Raw genomic sequence first — 20269 nt, 5'->3', positions numbered from 1 at the left:
ATTGCTCCAACCACCAAAGTCCCCATAATGCACAATTGGATCAAACAACTTACAGCACTCAACGTTCAACCAACCATTGTGGATTCAGCAAAATCATTGGGTATAACACTGGATTGCAACCTCAATATGCAAAAACCCATTAGTAACGCAACGAAGGGAGCAAGCTTTCAGATTAATACACTAAGGAAGCTGAAACCCTTCCTACCTGCCAATGACTTCAAGATGGCGGTTCAAGCTCTAGTGCTACCTCGGTTGGACTATGGAAGTGTCTCGCTATGCGGTCTCCCCAAAGCTACTACAGCTCCCCTAAGAGCCTCTACTAATGCGGCAGCGAGACTCATCACTGGCTCGAAAAGAAGGTCCCACATCTCCCCTGACCTAAAATCTTTAAACTGGTTGCCATTTGAAGGCAGAATTCACCAGAAAATAGCGTGCATGACGCATAAGGCCATACATCACAATGTACACAGCTATCTCACACAAAAACTCACAATACCCGGTGGGATAAGATCCACAAGAAGTGCGGAAATTCTTCTCCGGAATGGCGCCCAGGATATGGAATGCCCTGCCCCCGGAAACAAGACTGAACCCCTCCACTGCATCCTTCAAATTGAAAGTAAAAGGCATTCTTATGGCTAAATTCACTTAAAGTCCTATGAATCCGTGAGAACTTTCATACCAGTTATCAAACTTTTCAACCTAATCAATCTTTTTGCCATTACCATGCTTCATCAGTCGCCCTTGCTCGCCTTGCTCTCCTACCTCGCCGCCAAGACATGGAACTCCCTCCCGACCCACCTCCGCCTGACCCAGGACCACCTCGCCTTCAGGAGGCAACTCAAGACCTGGCTGTTCGAGCAGTAGCGGACCCCCCTCCCCAAGCACCTTGAGACCCTCTAGGTGAGTAGTGCGCTATATAAATGCTTTGATTGATTGATTGCTCTGCAACTTATTGCTTTGCTTTTTGTCTGCTCAATTATGTTATATATATTTGACTTATTTATCTTTGTTGTATTACCATGACTCAGAGCTCTCCTGTTGATTTGCTTTTTGTTTGTTCCATGGTGTTATGTATATTCGTTGTGCATACCTTTAATGTATGATATAATTAACCTTTATTTACTGTAAAGCGCTCCGATACCCGCAAGGGTCATCAGTGCTCTATAAAACTTTCAAAATAAATAAATGTATGTTAACCTACAACTCAACAGAGTAAACTCTGTTCTTCTCAACACAAGGTCCTAGTAAACTCTGTTCCTCTCAACACGAGGTCCATTAAACCAATTTGGTTTAATTTTTCACATTTATAACCTGTGGTTAGGGTGGGCCTTAGCGCGCCCACACCACTGAGGTTCACCCACTTCCGGTCCTGATAAATGCCTGATTAATGATCACACCTAGGCAAAAACAGGTTGACCAAAAACGTGGATATTGCTGAACAATTTATTCATCACACTGTTTTATACATGTCTGGCTACTAATAAAATTTGTTTTTGACACAATCAAGGCATTTTTAATTCACTTCCCACTGAACACAAAAAAAACAGCTCCGCAGTAATTCTGGCATCGAAGCACACCAGGGTGGCATTCGGCCTCTCCTGGTGGGGCCCGATAAAGCAGGTCACCAACCAGTTTGGTGAGTGATGGCTTTATTAAGAACCTAGTTTCATTCTACACTGTGCCTTTTTAATAAATATATGAATGGAGCACAACTCTTCCCTTGTTTTGATTATATTATAATAGCGCACATAGAAAGCAAACAAAATGATATAAGCAAAATGTCAGCCTACAAGGAAAACCTACACTTTGAATAAAAGATAAATAACCAAAACATTTCCACCTACACTGAAGGGATTCATGAACTTTAGTAGTTCTAGAGTAGTGAAGAATTTCACTTTCTAGCAATGATATAAAAGGACTGACAGCCAGAAAAACTTGATAAACTAAACTAAGAGGGAACCAACAGTGCTGACAAATTGTTGCTTGTACTGTATTGAGGCCCAATGGTGGCCACTTGGTTCTGTCTATTTTGTTTGTTTCAAACATTTAATTGATTTTATAATATATTCTATAATGTGGTGTATGCTCTTAAGTCGCAGGCAGTTTGCCTGTCAAAATGTGTCCAAGGTATTCATGACGTTTCTCACTCAAAGCTTTGTGACATGAATATTTGTGGAAAGAAAACAAAGGGGATGGTTGACATGCTTGGAAAATTCAGTCACTGGATTCCAATCTGCTGTTTTTCATCCACTATATATTTCACTTCAAATAGAAACCAGTCATATTGGGCCAGAAGCATAGTGGTTGTTAAGAATCCATTCCTACTCCTGGCTGTGCTGAACTTGGTTGACTGATTTGAACTTGTGGCTTTCGGTTTAACTAACTAGTGCGCATGAAAGATCAGCTTAGCCATTGGGCATGAAAACTCACTGGCCGAAAATTTGTAAATCAGCACAAAGGAGGATCTCTTGGCTTACTGAGACTAATTCTCCAACACAAATAGATTAAAAACAAACATAAAATCTCAAGTCACTTCACCAAGTTTAACAATGACAGAACAAACCTCAAATGAAAGACTAATTCAGGCCATGTTTGGAACCACAGAAACATTAGGATCTGTTACTATCGACTGACCCAATTCCATCTCTGGAATTAAAGATCAGTGGCAATTGTTAGAGACTCCTGCAATTCTAGATCAATAGCAACGGAACTCACATTATCCTTGATGAAAGATAAGCAGCAATTGATTCATAGCACCCATGGACGTACAACTAATGCACCATCGCATGAACTCAGATCAAGGGGGAAAAAACACCTACGTTACATCTGTGGAAACCAATAACCAGTAACAATGAAACCACCTTGGAAACAAAATGATCAGTATATACAAACCCCATACGTGCAATGCTACACAACTGATGCAAACTAATCTATAGTGAATTACCTCAATCATACTACATTAATGACCAACTTGGGGTATGTGAAATTTGTTGCTGTGAATCCGATAGCCCAGGCATCGACTTAGCCAGGGTTAAACATTCCAGATGTTTTGCAAGATATCTAGATACCACATGACTCATCTACTGGAAGTCTTAGTGTGCAACAGCAGAACCCAAGGACTACAAGGGATGCTCTGTTCTAACCTCCATATTGCTCTCCTTTAGCAAATACAAAAGAAACATTCTTTGTCAGATACCCAGCCATCAAGCCAGGCCTCAAAAATCATACACATCACGAGACCCTCTATTACAGAAGTGAAATATGATCATACTGCACAACCGCATGTAGACCAAACTAGTATTATATTTTAATGAGCCTTTAACAATTACCATTATTAACAAGGAACAAATGAGTACTATACAATGCATCATAGGAAGGCATGTGCCCAATCAACTGCCTTGGCAGTCTTAAAACAACTTGGAAACAATTCCATTTACACAAAATAGGAGGTTTGAAGACGAGAAGCAAGTTTGATCTAAATGACAATTCATTCATCAAGTTAATTTATAGTTGCAAAAAAAGCAAACATATCGGATTTAAAACAGTCTACTGCACATTACCAACTAGCTTCCTCGAAGTCCAAAAAGTGTATGGACAAGGCAGCTTCCCCAACCACTAGATGCAAAAAACAAATGCCAAATGAAAAGACAAACAGGATGGGCAACTCACCATGAACTTGGTTGATCTCCGAATTTTGTGAAAGAATTTCATCTGCTAGCTTTTGAGCAGTTGGCAAAACCTCTGTGTGGTGCACCGTGATTAAATACTGTACAAACTTCTGCAGTTGGTCTCTGTTCATTTGGAAGAGAGTCTCCGAAATAGGAAGATGCAGTTTGACCTGGTCGGGCTTGCGGATCCGATATAAAGAAAGCGCCACGACATGTGCACAATAGAAGATGTCCTTGTTCCCACAGCTACAGGTCACTGAGGTAATCTTGCAACGATCGAAGCTGATGGCTACATTGCAAACCGTTTCGGGCTCCGACTGCACTGCAGGCTCCGTCACTGTTCCGCTTAAGTGGAAGCCTAGGCAAGAACAGAAAAGGTAAGCATGAGAAGAATGGCACCATCTGAGAGACTAATAAAATCACTACATGGCAAATTGCTGCTTTGTTTAGGAACACATACTCTAATGCTCAACTGGTTCACCCCCATATCCTGCCACACGAAGGAAAAAGTAAACCCTGCCACTCACTATGTAGTCTTAACATGCAGTGCCAGCAAGAATCTGTGTACAATTCCCTTATTATTATTATTATTTTTGAGGATGGTGTATAGTAATTCGAAAATGCAATAGGATTTTAATTACGGATCATCAGTGATGTAAGCAGATGACTCAATGGGAGAATAATGAAAATCTTATGGCTTCACAACTTCCGCAAGCAGCTGCAGAAATCTGTCACTTTTATGTAGCGTTTTAATACGTCATAATGAATGCAACGTGATGGTACACTTACAAGTAAAATATAAAGCGCTGTTGATCAGAATTACACCAAAAGTATAGATATTAGATGCAAAGTAGACATCATCACTACAAGTGCGAAGACAAATAAGTTTCAGGGTAAGAGCCTTGTACTGATGGCATGTCGTGGATGCTCCTACTGCTCAGAGAACTATGGCATTCACAGGTATCTGGTAGCATTGTGTGGGTCAACAGCCTTCGTCAATGTCAGGAAGCCTTTTGAGAAGCAGCAGGTGGATCACAAGAGTGCAGTTGTTTTCCACCCACAGTTTACATACAGCTCTGGTGAATGTATGTATGTCGAAGACACATAAGCCTCCAAAAGGTGGCTACAGTCACATTCCTATTCCTATTGGAATTATTGTTCAGCCTACCAGTCTTTCCTACGTTTAAGGACAGTTTGCAGAGTGGCGACTATCTCTAAAACCCAAATCACCTTTCACATAAGACCTAAAAGTAAGCATCAGCAATATTCTGGTTTCTTTGTGTGATTCCATAAAGTTAGGGAGCCTTCTGATACCATGTTTGTGGTAGTTCGATCTATGCTAGATGCTGGTGGTGTTTGGCCTGCTAATCTGAGTACGAGAATGGTGAGGCGGTTGCACGTCAGTCATGTTTTTATGATTTAAAAAAAGTTTGTTACATAAACTTATTCACACGGATAAGCGCCTCGACGGTTAGATGGCCATTGAACAGCGGCAGGAGATTTACACACTATACATACCTCAGGGCTCCATTTACACATGCCAGAAAGGAAGGGGGAGGGGAGAAGAGAAGATACACGTTCCTATGCGATTATCAGCACGAATGGTATCTGCGCAGTAGCAGAAAAAACACCCAGAGCAGCATCATAGAGATAGGGGAATACTTTACCACTAGGACTGGGAGGTCTGCTGTAGCCCGATATAACCGCGTATTTGGAGAGCACACCCTAAGAGGCCTATTGGCGCCACAGGCAGATTTATCACAAAAAGGGCTTCTGCGGCCATTTACTCAAAACAAATATCCAGAAGTAACACCATGCCCCGGCTTCAGGCAGACACGGCTTTCCCGCTATCCCTGCCCACCAGGCCTCGCTTCTCACGGCGGTCGGCGGCCGTTATTTATGAAGCAGGGGCGAGGCTTGAGAAGGAGCAGGCCTCCTTCGGAATTCAAGCCGGCGAGGAGCTCGGGTCAACCTCGGGTCACGAAGAGGACAGCAACGGGAGAAACTAATGGATTAACCCAATTACCCCACAGGAACAAGTTAAAAGTGAAGGAAAACAACGACGAGAAACCGGATACTATAATGGCTTGCCAATGCCACCACAGAGGAAGCGCGCGAGCAGCGGCCTGAGAACGTGGGGCAGGTTACTTTCAACTGAAGCACGGGGGTGGGGGGCGCTCAATCCAGCATGACGGGGAGCCTCCTTTCACACAATTAATCTTGTCCTGCACTTGCAATCGGAGTACATTTACTCTGGCATAATCCGAGACGTCAGCAAACTCAAGGTAACCTACCCAAAGACATCGCCTTAAATCACTGCCGAAATATGGAGTAGTAGAACTCCACAAAGGAATGCATGACAGCAGATCACAACAGTACATCCATATAGTCATCAGCACGCCCCAACTATGCACGTATGTGAGCCAAAGCATCTACCATTGCAAGTGACGAAGAGCCTCCTGCTTATTAAAATATCTTGTGCAACATATGCCGAGGGATCTGGGACCACCTGGTCACACTTACCAAGCCTGGTGTGTCCAAAGATTGGACAGACAGTTACTATACTGCCGCCATTGGTGAAGGGAGGGGGTATCCAAGACGTGGACACTGACGAAAGGAAGTGTGTAAGAGTGCGAGTGTGTGATTCTCTCACCAGTTTCACTGCCCCACTAATACCTCCTACTTATCAAAGGGGGGGTTGTAATAATGAGTAAGAGTTTACGGGCTAGGAGTAACCATGTCCATGGGGGAGTAACTTTACCCAACTGTCCAGTCTCAACTTTGTGGTAGATTCCTCAACACTGAACGCAGAAGGACAATGATATCACAGGCAGTTTAGGACTAAGGGAACATGTTTTAAAGAATTGCATTGCTCAGGTATGAAGTCTTGATTAGAGCCTAGAGGATGTCCGTGGAGCGAGCCAACAAATTAACAGAGCTGAGCTACGGGTCTTGCTCGGATCTTGAGTCAAAGCACGAGTCGAGCTCTGAAAGTTTGTGATTTTAAATCATACAAACATGTAAAATATGAAAGTCTCTTCAAAATTCAAAAAATCGTATTCCTTAAAAATGTAGGAGCTTCGACAATAATACATCACATTATAACACTGCACCGAGAAGAACTTATTTCAGTAATAGTTTTTAAACATGAACCATCATTAGTGAACTACGCGGCAAGACAGCTGTAAACGTATACAAGGACACTAAAATGTAAAAATGTAAGAGGCAGTCTTACACTTCGGTAGGGAAAGTCCTCAGACGATCAGTTCTTACCAAAGTTGTTCTTTTGCCACATGCGGGTGATTCTGCACTAATGTACACGACAATAAGCAACACTGGTTGCATCTGAACCACTGTTCCTTGCACGCATCAGTAATAAGGAGCAGAAATAGGCCTCTTAATGTTGTTCCACATAAGGACATAGGTGAGCGGAAGGCACTGCGAGAATTTTTCCTACAGACTGTCATCCTGTAAATGCAATACCATTTATCATTGCTCCCAGAAGTGAACCACTTAATTTGTGGACAGGACTCAACACAAATCTAAATCTAGGCAGAAGCAATAGCCCATACGCAAAGCATTGTATGGAACAGAACTGCCACTCAAGCGCTACCAATGTCGTATGGCAAATTCATAACAGCAGCCCTGCCAAGTGCCATGCATCAGAAGTTAGCTTACCACTTTAGTGCAGTTGTCCGCATCAACACACTCTGTACCAGACAGTATCGGCCCATTTAAAGCACAGAGTACCGCCATCTTTTTATTTTGAGAGGGAGAGTACCGGCACTTCTCAGAAACAAGCATGTACTCTGGTATAGATGCCTGCACTTTTTTTCCCCCCCATTTCAAGCACTGACCAAACTGAAAGGCAAACCAAGCTCCTCATTATGTGCCTTATTGCTCGATTCACCCCGTCAAGCGCCTCAGCCCAGGGTAGAGTGGCGGTTCGGTCGCCACAGGTATGTATGGCAAAGCCAGGGCTTGATATAGGAGAAGCGGTTACTCTGTTTTATTTAGCACAATTAAAAGGTGTGCCATGTTCGGCTTAAGGTTTCCATATTCACAAGAAAGAGCGCTGCTAAGCCATTTTCGGAATAAGATAGAACTCTGACTGGCTTATTCGCCTCTGCATCGTGTAATCCGCACATGTCTGAGCACCTTGATGCTTCCACACCACCCGCGAGTCCCAAACACTGCAGCTCACTATTTTACTCACTACTGTGGCTGCAGCGCGTTTGGCTGAGGCACAGAGAGGCCTGCCTTGTGATGTGCTGGTTGCAGTCCAGCAATTCTAAAGGCGTCGGAGTTCACAGCACATCCAATTGAAAAGTACTGTAGATTTTAGCCCTTGCAAGGACAGCTCAGGGCGGTTTGACTTTTTACCCATCCATTAAGAGCAGCGTAGGAGAGAACAGGGCAACTTTGATACCACAGCACTGGTAAGGAAATGTCAAAAAAACATAATAACTCTGAAAAATGCAGACATGTTTATTGTGGGCGCAGCAGCCATTTCTCTGAAATGCATATCTTTGTGATTTTTTTGGGTATGTGTGTCCCTGCAGTTTGTGGTGCTTGAACCAACATACTGGGCCCACCGGAGATAGTGAGCAAACGTCTTCATTGCTGCACAACTTCAGTAAATTTGAGGAATAAGTAGAAGGGATCAAATGAGAGGGTAGGATGAGACAGTATAAGGAAAGAAAGAGGGGGAAAAAGTGAGAAGAGGAAGGGGAGTGAGGGAGAGGATGAATGCGGGAAGTTAAAGTAAAAGGTTGAATGCTCTTACTTTTTCTACCCTCCAAAGGGTGAGAAGTTTGCGAAAGGAGAATGGAGGGGAGATCAAGGAAAAAGTGCTGTTGAGTTTGAGGAGGAAAAGCAGACCGAGTGGGTAGAACTAGGCCAGCTTCAGTGTTCCCAGTTGGTTCTGGTAAAGCAAGTGTGTCGATCACAAAAGCTGGCATTTACTTCCATTGTCTGAAGTTGCACTCTTTAATGCACTGCTCCTTCACCCTGTACCAAGGTTTGACGCAACACTTGTGCATTGCTGTGACAGATTTAAGTGCATGATTAACAGATTCAGTGATAGCCCTTGCCCGTTTACATTATATCCCTCTAGTTTTCACCATATTGCATACATAATTTTCAATTTTTCAAAGGGCATGACGACGCAAACCCAAGTTCTCTCAGCAAAACCATTCAGTTTTGAATCAGAACCCCCTTTAAAAAAATCCAGGCTACTCTTATTGGAAGAAGGAATTAAGTTAGTGCCCTTAAATGAGCAATTCAATTAAGTTATCTCCATTTGAATTTTTAGACCATTACGTTGCACGAAAAGGGATACTTTTCTGTACTTTATCCCAATGCTGGTGACATACGCCTTTCCCCCCCTCTGGCACTCTGTTCTTCTCGCAATAAAGTGTCACACAAAGCATTGAAATGCCGCTCAGAAGAACACTGAAAACATAAAAATGTCACGAGCCAGCGGAAAACCTGGCAGGTATGGGAACAGAGTGAACAAAAAGGACGCATTTAGAACCACAGAGAGCTTAAGTGGCTTTGCAAAGCAGTTACCACACAAGGTAGGAGACGAAGAGGGCCGCCTGTTGTATTTACCCTCAACCTCATTAGTACTAAAAGTGGAATAGTTTAATTTCCAAAGTGAATTGCATAATAAATAAAGCGCACGCTCGAGTAAACCAACAGTACTGCTTTTAAGGGCGATTTACAGTCAGAGGCGCATAAAACACAGAACGCTTATTGCATCTGAAATTTAAACGTAAATTGGTAAACACGACAGGTGCGCCAGACTCACTAACTTCCGAAACTATTTCGTTTTACAACTTTAAGTGAACATAGTGAGTCGCGCACTGTAACCATGCGTCAGCGCGAAAAAAAAAATACCTTGCGTCATCACGACTTCCTAAGGCGCGGTTATTTATTGGAGAAACTCTTACTCTTCATAGCATCCCCTAAAGTCAACACGGAGAGAGGGCCAGAGATAAAAGGCAGTACAGTGAAGCTGCAGGAGGCGCTGGAGGTCCAAGGACGGACGAATGTCCCAACAAATCTTCAAAAACACCCGCTAAAGCACGTGGGCAGCGCTCTCAAGCTCAAGGTAATGCCTCTTGTTTGAGGAAGAATAAACAGACATTCACTGTCTGAGGAGTCAGCAGGTAAACGGCACGCTCCATTCTTACCCGAATTACATGCAATTACATGCAATCGGTATTTTTTTTTTATTTGAGGGGGGGAGGGGGGGGGGGTTAAATAGAGGGAACTCGACTCCGAGGTATCGGAGCGCTTTACATGAGCACCAGTTGCGTTACGGGGCGTTCTGGCGCTAGGATGCCTCCTAAAAGTGGCTGAGTGAAATCTACAAGATTTATCAGTCACTTTTAAGGTCATGCTGTGTCAAAACCCAGTGCCTGCTGGTTTCCTTTCCAAACTTACACCAGCGGTTAAGCATGCCTTTGCTGCTGGTATGAGAGCTGTATCCGACTGGATGGCCTCCAATTGCCTAAAATGCAATGTGGGCAAGACGGAGGTCATGCTGTTCGGAGAGGCCTCTCTCCTTTGGTCTCCAGAATGGTGGCCTTTGGGGCAGGGGGCAGGTCCTAGTTCCAAACAGGTAGTGAAAAATCTAGGGGTACGGCTTGATCAGTCATTACTATTAAAAGATCATGTAAATCAGGTGACGGGATCCTGTCTTAGAGTCATTGGGCTCCTGAGACGTGTGTTCCCGTATCTGGCCGACAGCCATAGGAAAACATTGGTTCAGACGCTTGTGATCAGCAGGTTAGGATACTGCAATGGGCTCCTTATCTCTGCCAATGAATAACAACTGGGCAGGCTACAGGTAGCCCAGAACACGGCAGCTAGGTTGGTCCTCAACGCCCCTGCCAGATCTCCGTCACCCCCTCTTTTGGACAAACTCCACTGGCTGCCCATCCGCCAGTGGGTTAAGTTCAAAATATGCTGCGTAATCCATAAATGCCTGTTTGGCACTGGCCCAAAATATCTGATGGAAAAATTTTAACTCTATGAGCCATGTCGCTCTTTACGCTCCAGGAGCCAATCGTTTCTTCAGGTTCCGCTGATCAAAAGGGAAAGGCAGGGTGGTCGAGCACTGTCCTTTGGGGGCCCCCCTCTCTGAAACACTCTGCCCCTTACCCTCAGGCAAAATTCCAACATTGGAGCATTTAGGAAATCCCTAAAGACATACCTGCTCCCGACAGTCTAAACCCACATCTTCCTGATTTATTTTTTGGTTTCTGGCAAGAACACAAGCGCGGAGATACCCCTTCGGGGGTCGAATTCCTGCGCTATATAAGAAACAAAAATAAATAAAAATAAAATAAGCAGGCATAAGGATTGATGCAGCATGTTCGGGATAGGGGCACCCCAAGCCTTGCTGGAGCTGCGTCGAGCTTGCGACGCAACTCCAGCAATGTGCCGCCTTTCCCCTGGGGGATGCGACACGCATCTGCCCATCCATGCGCCACGGTGCGCCGCAGTGGTGGCGCACGGATGGGCAGATGTGTCACAACTTTACTGGCGCATCCCTGCTGATTAGCAGAGATGCACCAGAAGTAGTAAATCTGCCACTGGGAGATTAAGTGATTTGCCCAGAATCACAGGCTGTTGAGCGTCCCTGTCGAGATCGAAACAGGTTCTAGATGTTAGGCCACAAGCATGCGCCGTAGCATCATCACAGAGTGTTCCATCAGTGTTAATTAAGTTGCAAAATAATGGACAGCGCTCCACCAGTGCACCTCAACACCATTTCGAATACAAGTTGAACGAGCAACTAATGATATACAACCTCTCTAATGTAAAGGTAACTCAAGAACCAAAAAGCCAACAGGTTTAGTGCAGAGTTTTTGGCACAACTGCTGACTGGTGCTCTGCTTTGCCACAGAGAATGCCCAGAAGGCATAGCGCTACTTCAGAAAACTATGCACTATGCCAAAGAGAATACAAGAGTAAACTAGAGCAAGTGTCTAAATTGTTTTGTAACTGTATTTTTTTAGGAAGGTTTCTTCATGGTTGACCATCCTAAACAATGCTCAGAAACTCCATGCACTCTCTCAGTAGTGGTTAATATACTTGTATGGCATTTGTATAGCGGGATCCTAGATTAACGATATGATGCCATCACAAACACGCCCCCCGCCCCCTTCAAATCTTGCAGACAAACTCCCACTCTGGCGATTTTTTTTGACACTCCTATAGCCTGGATACCATCAGACTAAGATGTGTAAAAAATAAATGAAGACCACCTTAGTTTTCCAGCTATGCATAGATAATCTGAAACATTCATGTATCCACCAGGAATGCCACAATGCTGCTCCAATTGAGTAAAGAGTACAATATGACTTTTCTTTAAAAAGCACTACATGAAATTACATTAGCTGACCACACCCCAGATTCCTCACCTCGTCTCATTAACATTATGCTAAATTCTGAGCATGTATAGCACTCTGTTGCCTTATGTCTAGGTTTATGCTACAGAAATAGCATACATACATGTAGTTTGGTTCTGGAAAGAAATTGCTGCAAAGATATATAGATTAAAAAAAATGTGAGCCTTTATCTTTTTTTAAATGGAATAGGGTTAGGGAGGTCCTGGTGGATACATAGATTTTTCCCACCCTGGGTGTGTAGCTGGAGAAAGTCAGTTGCCTTTTATTTTTTTTAATTAATTAATCTCACGTGCGATGTCGTAGCTAGTGTGGAGTGCTGGGCTGGAACAACAAGAGATCTCATCTTGTGGCGATTGGTTCTGGCCCAAGGCCTTACATGGCCCAAAAGCCAACACCTAAGTATGTCCACACTTTGCTGGAGATGTTCAATTAGTGGGACCCCCGCCCCTGAGGTAGTGAGGGCGCTGGGAAATGCAGTGAGGTCACTGCTGACAGGTGGATGCTGAGAAAAATGAAAGCAAGCGTGGCAACTACATATCTATCAAGGAAACAAACTCTGCTTTATGGGGGACAGGTGTACATAAATGTGATTGTAATAACTTTAGCAAAGTAATTTCCCTTTGGCTACAGTTTCAGGACAATGCCCATACTGTCTTACTCCTTTTCCAATAATAGCATAATGTAATATTAACCCCTGTAGCCAAACCTACTTAAAAAAAATAATCCAGTGAACCTTTGCTTCAATGTGAGCCCACGGCAGACGAGACGAAAGAAACAGACCACTTTAAATCCTGGAAGGCTGTTTATACTTGTTGCACCTTAAAGGTCACCATAACCATATCAACCAGACCGAACTACCTCACAGGGCATTGGTTACTCCTCAGCTGCTCCAAGGTGAACTATTAAAGACAGGCCATGGTTGTGGAGGAATGGTCAGCAGCTTCAATACGTAACCATTGAGCCTGCTGGAAGAATGCAGTATAATGGTATCTCAGATCTGCTATATGCCAAGAAGGCTATACAATTGATGCTCTACTCAGCATATAAAATCTGTCTCAATAGCACCCATTCCTATTGTTTATTGTGGTTGATTCTGGATGGAACACCGTTGAATAGAACAATTGCTACTAATGCCCATTCCAATGGGTTGCCCGCTGCCACCTTGGAATGAGGAGGTCTCATGGTGGCGGTATAATCATCTGGTACTATGGGCTGCCCTATTGCTCTTCTCTGTGGAATCCCCAGACTTCTACCAAGGTGGTAGAAACAGCCACACCTATGGATGGGGTGAAGCCTTCATTTGAGAGTCTGTTTCTCAGGTAAATGCAATGCCAGATCTTATATTTTGATTGCTGTAAGCAGGATCCACAATGGACCATCAGTCTCATTTACTGAGAAGTTGAGAATGCCCATTCCAATTGATTACTCACTAGCGTAAGGGTTTATTAGTAGATATCAAAACAGTCACTTTGGTAGGTTGCTTAATGTCCTATCCTACAAACTGCTACTCCGCCTTTCTAGCTGTACTAACATTCCTTTTCTCAAGGTTAGAGCCCTACTCCTGTAGCAGTTCTGAAGGTTCTACTCAGTGTGGTTACCGTTTGGTACACTTCACAAAAGTAAGCTCCTGCAGGCTTGACAGCGTTCATTATCACCCAATGTAAATATACAATTACAGGCATTAGGAATGGTCATGAGTCTTAAACCTTTAGGATAGAAGTTGGTGCTTCTTGAATAATGGAGAAAGTAAACATTAGTCTAATCATCTAGGGGAGAGGTGTTAAAATGTTCACAGGCAAAGGCGGTAAAAATGCACAAGTCCCAATACATATGACCGCCACTTAATCACCAAGTCAAAGAGCAAAACTCACAAATGCAGCTGGTCACAGGCAATTGCAGGAAATTAAAAAAAATGCATTTGCAGAGGCTAGATGGATCAATTAATAATGAAACGAGTTTGTTTTAAGCAAACGTCTGCATGTTCCTGCCTGAAATGTGTATGGTGGAAAAATGTCAAATGGGATTGACATATGGATAACGGTACCCCACCCACCTGAATGTCAAAATTAATTCAAACCGTATTATTGTACTAAAATTGCATTTATACACCGCTTCATACCCCTAGACTAGGTGTTGAAGCACAATAGTTTACTGGAAGCATGCTACATACACCATAGGATCCACTTGGTTGGAAAAATTATGACAGTGTGGACAACTGCAGCGTGGGAAGTATGCCATAATGTGAATAACCAAAGCAGCACTTTTACCTCATCTGGGGTCATGGTGTGTAGGCATGTAATACCAAGAAAAGGAGTGAGAATGCACCAGAATAATTCAGGAGTAGCCCATGGCTTGTACTAGATGTGGCGATGACGTGCCATCACACCCACCATCTTTCCATGTACCCCCTAACAAATGCCATTTGCGCATGCTCTGTTGAGACATGGCTCGTGTCTCGGGCAGAAAGCGCCCGCGGGGTCCTTGTGCCGACCGCGTTCATAACGTTGGAGTCGCCAGCCCTGTATTTTAACTCCAATTATAAAACAATTACTGTCCCTGACGAGGCGCTTTAGGCGGGGCAGTGCTCCTCTGGAGGCAATAAACAATGAACTGGCCTTGGGTTCCCGGAGCAGCACTGCCCCGCCTAAAGCGCTTCGTCAGGGACGGTAAGCGTTTTATAATTGGAGTTAAAATGAAGGGGTGGACGGTGTTTAATATATGCTCTTACAATACGTTTTATAACTGCACTTACAATACAACACTCGGCCTCGTACACCGCCTCGGGCTGCTGGCGGCTCGAGGCTGTGAACGCGGTCGGCACAAGGACCCCGCGGGCGCTCTCTGCCCCTTTGTCTCTCAATACGTCTAAATCTGCACCCCGTGACGTAGGGGGGGCAGCCACTCATGGGGATACAATGATTCTCAGAACACCGGCTTTCATCCGAAATCTCCTGCGAACAGCAGTTTGTAACAAAACTACATACAGGGTACATGGCCAAAGCATTGCTTCCTCAAATAAGCCACATGAGGCAGTTGTGGGGAAGGAGCAAGTGTGCAGCAACACAAGGGAGAGTGGGTGAGGGTGGATGGGGGGGGGGGGGAGGGGAGATAACTGATGGTGGGAGGGCGGATGGAACTCGACACACCAACTCAATGCGTGAGCCTGCAGCTGAATCTGTACTTGATCCATGACCTACGAAATAGACAACACTAAAGCCCTGGAAGGAAGCAGGAGGCTCTGGCCAATCAGAAGCAAGGAAACGCGAGCGACTGGAAGCCAAGCAATGGTAATTAACCTACGCTAAGCCAGTTTTAAACTTTTTTTGTTAAGGTTTTGCCTCAACAGCGCACGTGTGGTCAGCAAATTCTAATTTTAAAAAAAATAGGATTTCTTACCAATGTTTATTTAAATAGCTACAGATTTCTTCATGAGCAAGTACTACAACATTAATACTTTCTAGCAATTGTGTAGTATACTGCAACTTAACTAGACCACGAGAGAACCCACTTAAACAGCTTGTGTGGGGTTTTAGTTTGCTAAGCGCGGAAACATCTGAACCTTATTTTTTCAGTGACCAACATTTAAAATATGCATAAATACCTGTAACCTGAAAACAATATGGGTAAATGCAGATTGTTTTACAGAGCTCGTTTTCTACATTTCTAATAGCCCTTATAGATAACGCTTTGTGTTCTTGCCCGATTTATCCAAAATGTTTTAAAGACCTACTTTTTAAATTGCCATTGCTGCACTGGTTACAGAATATTAATTGCGATTTAATAAAATTAAACTGCTTCTAATCGTGCGTTTGAGTCGTGCAATTTCACCTTGGTAGCATCCAGCGCTCCGCTGCTAAACAAGCGCTGCCCCTGCAGTTCAAGGTTTCTCGCTGCCCTCCCAGCCCCGAGTTCGTCTGCATGAAGCTACTTCATTGTAGATATCACCTATTCAGTGCATATGATGGGCCTCAGCGAGAGCAGCACCCCACCGAGAAACCCCCATTTTACATGTCTGAAAGCATCCGCTTCCACGACAATATGTATATTTAATGCCACTGCATAACAGGCTGAATTATATGCTGCGCACTGCCAGTCCAGATCGGCTATGCTCTTAAGGCATTACCGCAGATTCCCTTTCAGTCGTGCATTATTATTATTATTATGCCATCACGTTGAAGAGACCCCTTGAATATCTAACTCTCCACTACAGGGGATGCAAAGGCGCGCTCCTGCTATGCAATTCAGACCAGACGACACGTGAAATTCAGGAGATTGCCTGTCGTAGCGTTTGTAGCTCGGTTGCTAAGAGGGAGAGAGGTCAAACGGATCTTTGTTTAAACTACCAATTTCACTACAGGTTTAATTATTTATATTATTGCAAACGTAGGATTTTACTCATTACTAGAATAAAAAACAGGCCAGCATTTACAATTATTGGAGATTTATATATTTTTTTATACAGCGCCTAATATCGCCTTTCTGCAGTTTTAGGCACATTAAATGACGGGTGCTACTAATACGAACTTTAATACCGAGTTTAGCCACCTCCGAATCAGTCATGCCGGATTCAAACTGAGGGCCTACAGATCGCTGCACTTACATCCTGCCACCATGTAAAAAGATGTGGGCAAGGCCAGCTGATGTATGAATTAAAGTAAGTCAATAAAAGTTTGCTCCCTACAACTATTTGGAATGAATAAAATACGAGGAATGGAGCATATAACGTGTACCGCCAGAACACCCATCTCGGTAACACTGGCGAGGTCATTTAGTGCATGCGCACTTTTTTTTTACCTTAGACTATTCCACCTCCCACCCCCCCCCCCCCTCCCCGCCCCGCCCCCCCCCCCCCCACCACCACCACCACCACCGCCACGCACAACACCACAACATTGTCATTTTCCCTCTCTGCAATGTAGTGCTCAAAACCCTAACGCATCAATCCGCCCTTCCAGAAAAGCCTACTTCCACAGCCAAGTTATACCACAACAATACACCGGCCTCATGAAGGGGGACCTGTGGAGGCGAACTGACTGGTAGCAGTGGTGTCGATGACCACTACATGCTAGCTGCAAACGGCCACATATGACCACCCAGTTCCAAGCTCTCCTGCGTGGCTTGTTGGTTCACAGATTTGAGAGACTTCACTTCAGATACATATGCTTTATAAGCGTTGGAAATCCAATTGTTTGGCTTGCATTTGGAGTTCTTGCAGCTGCGTTTTTTTCTTAAATAAATAATTGTGCACTGGACAAACGAACAAAACTGCATTCTGTAGCCAATGCACCCATGCCAAGGAATTTAGTGCAAGGATTCAGAACTTGAGGGTTAAAATAATAACTCGTACTGCGACTGCAAGCATTGCACAAGAGACTGAATGATACAAGAAACAGCCAGTGGCCTTAAGTGAGAGCTAAACTTCCTGGGATGAGCCAACGCCCACTCTATGCAGGTTTTTTCTGACAGCTGTTCTGTCAATCCAAACCTAAAACAATAGCGTGTATGCAAAGGGTGAAAAAGTAAGGTTTATCAACCACCTGCTAGCCAGAACACACACAGATAATGTGCACTTTATAAACATTACATATAGTACGACCGGGGCTGGGTCCAACTTTCTTTGCCTCAATGTTTTTTGCACATTGTGGGTTTTTTCAAAACCTCCCACATTTTTTCAAAACCCCAACACTGCCACATACTAACAGAATGGTTTTATGCAGGCGAATTGTGCTTTGCCAGTTTTGGAAAATTAACATTTGGCATATTGCAGGCTACCACAGAAATGCCATAATGGCAAGATCATTTTGAAAGTGGCTGTAACAGGAATAGAAAGGCAACTCCTTCCCATAACATAAGGACCCTCCCCTGTTCACATTAAAACCCTAAAGCCTCCTAAGAAGGGATATGGAATAGTTCCGAAGCAAATTGGCAAAATAAACAGGTCTGGCTCTATGTTCGGGAAAGAGTTCTTACAATAGGGTGTGTTGGACCTAGGGATCCTAGAAATAAGATTGTAGTGAAGTTGCATTTTGGGCTACAACAACAAGAATAAAAAAGCATTGGAAATGCAATAGGTCTCGCATTAGAAAAGTTGGAGCTTTTGGTTTTGTAAATGACAAATATTTTATTTATTTGTTGGTTTTTAAAATAGCTAAATTGATAGCTTTGTCATTTACAACGCCAATAGTTATAACTTTTGCGAATGTGACACCTATAGCATTTGGAATGCAACATGTTTTGTATTTACGTGACTTATATGGCAGCTCTCATCGTTATGCTACATCTCTAGAGAGCAGGAGAGTGCAGCAGGGGAGAGAAGCACAGCAATGCAATATGTCTCGTATTAGGAAAGTTTGAGCTATTGGTATTGTAAAGGACACATTTTTTATGTATGTGCTTGTTTTTAAAATAGCGAAATAATAGCTTTGTTATTTACAATGCCAATCGTTTTATCTTTCGCAAATGTGACACCTATTGTAACACAATATGTGTTGTGAGGGTGAGGGTGAGTGAGGGTGGGTGAGGGTGAGTGAGGGTGAGTGTGGGTGAGGGTGAGTGAGGGTGAGTGAGGGTGAGTGAGGGTGAGTGAGGGTGAGTGAGGGTGAGTGAGGGTGAGTGAGGGTGAGTGAGGGTGAGTGAGGGTGAGTGAGGGTGAGTGAGGGTGAGGGGTTGAGGGTGAGGGGTTGAGGGTGAGGGGTTGAGGGTGAGGGGTTGAGGGTGAGGGGTTGAGGGTGAGGGGTTGAGGGTGAGGGGTTGAGGGTGAGGGGTTGAGGGTGAGGGGTTGAGGGTGAGGGGTTGAGGGTGAGGGAGGGTGAGGGAGGGTGAGGGAGGGTGAGGGAGGGTGAGGGAGGGTGAGGGAGGGTGAGGGAGGGTGAGGGAGGGTGAGGGAGGGTGAGGGAGGGTGAGGGGTTGAGGGGGAGGGTGAGGGGTTGAGGGGGAGGGTGAGGGGTTGAGGGGGAGGGTGAGGGGTTGAGGGGGAGGGTGAGGGGTTGAGGGTGAGGGGTTGAGGGTGAGGGGTTGAGGGTGAGTGGGGGTTGAGGGTGAGTGAGGGTGAGGGGTTGAGGGTGGGTGAGGGGTTGAGGGTGAGTGAGGATGAGTGAGAGTGAGGATGAGTGAGAGTGAGGGTGAGTGAGGGGTTGAGGGTGAGTGAGGGTGAGGGGGTGAGTGAGGGGTTGAGGGTGAGGGGTTGAGGGTGAGTGAGGGTGAGGGGGTGAGTGAGGGTGAGGGGGTGAGTGAGGGTGAGTGAGGGGTTGAGGGTGAGTGAGGGGTTGAGGGTGAGTGAGGGTGAGGGGTTGAGGGTGAGTGAGGGTGAGGGGTTGAGGGTGAGTGAGGGTGAGGGGTTGAGGGTGAGTGAGGGTGAGGGGTTGAGGGTGAGTGAGGGTGAGGGGTTGAGGGTGAGTGAGAGTGAGGGGTTGAGGGTGAGGGGTTGAGGGTGAGTGAGAGTGAGGGGTTGAGAGTGAGGGGTTGAGGGTGAGGGGGTGAGGGTGAGGGGGTGAGAGTGAGGGGTTGAGAGTGAGGGGTTGAGGGTGAGGGGGTGAGGGTGAGGGGGTGAGGGTGAGGGGGTGAGGGTGAGGGGGTGAGGGTGAGGGGGTGAGGGTGAGGGGGTGAGGGTGAGGGGGTGAGGGTGAGGGGGTGAGTGAGGGTGAGGGTGAGGGTGAGTGAGGGTGAGTGAGGGTGAGTGAGGGTGAGTGAGGGTGAGTGAGGGTGAGTGAGGGTGAGTGAGGGTGAGGGTGAGTGAGGGTGAGGGGTTGAGGGTGAGTGAGGGTGAGGGGTTGAGGGTGAGTGAGGGTGAGGGGTTGAGGGTGGGTGAGGGGTTGAGGGTGAGTGAGAGTGAGGGTGAGGGGTTGAGGGTGAGTGAGAGTGAGAGTGAGGGGTTGAGGGTGAGTGAGAGTGAGGGTGAGTGAGGGGTTGAGGGTGAGGGGTTGAGGGTGAGGGGTTGAGGGTGAGGGGTTGAGGGTGAGGGTGAGGGGGTGAGGGGGTGAGGGTGAGGGGGTGAGGGTGAGTGAGGGTGAGTGAGGGTGAGTGAGGGTGAGTGAGGGTGAGGGTGAGTGAGGGTGAGGGGTTGAGGGTGAGTGAGGGTGAGGGGTTGAGGGTGAGTGAGGGTGAGGGGTGGCCAACATCGCTATCCTCGTTAAACCAGTTGGCTCATCAGTCTTTGTCAACAGTGCGCCTTGTTGAGTA

General features: G+C 45.3%; 1 protein-coding gene across 1 annotated transcript in view; it reads right to left on the bottom strand.

Moving 5' to 3' along the window:
• The window catches only part of LOC147666325 (zinc finger SWIM domain-containing protein 6-like), a 180946-nt gene that overhangs the window by 50761 nt on the left and 109916 nt on the right, over positions 1-20269 (bottom strand). Inside the window, exon 2 of the mRNA XM_086949133.1 lies at positions 3670-4026. Within this exon, the coding sequence (XP_086805259.1) occupies positions 3670-4026 (357 nt within the window). The remainder of the gene's footprint in view (positions 1-3669; positions 4027-20269) is intronic.

The sequence above is a fragment of the Lissotriton vulgaris genome, unplaced genomic scaffold, assembly GCF_964263255.1.
Source record: "Lissotriton vulgaris unplaced genomic scaffold, aLisVul1.2 SCAFFOLD_1033, whole genome shotgun sequence".
Taxonomy (NCBI): domain Eukaryota; kingdom Metazoa; phylum Chordata; class Amphibia; order Caudata; family Salamandridae; genus Lissotriton; species Lissotriton vulgaris.
This window is presented reverse-complemented; position numbering and strand designations above follow the sequence as displayed.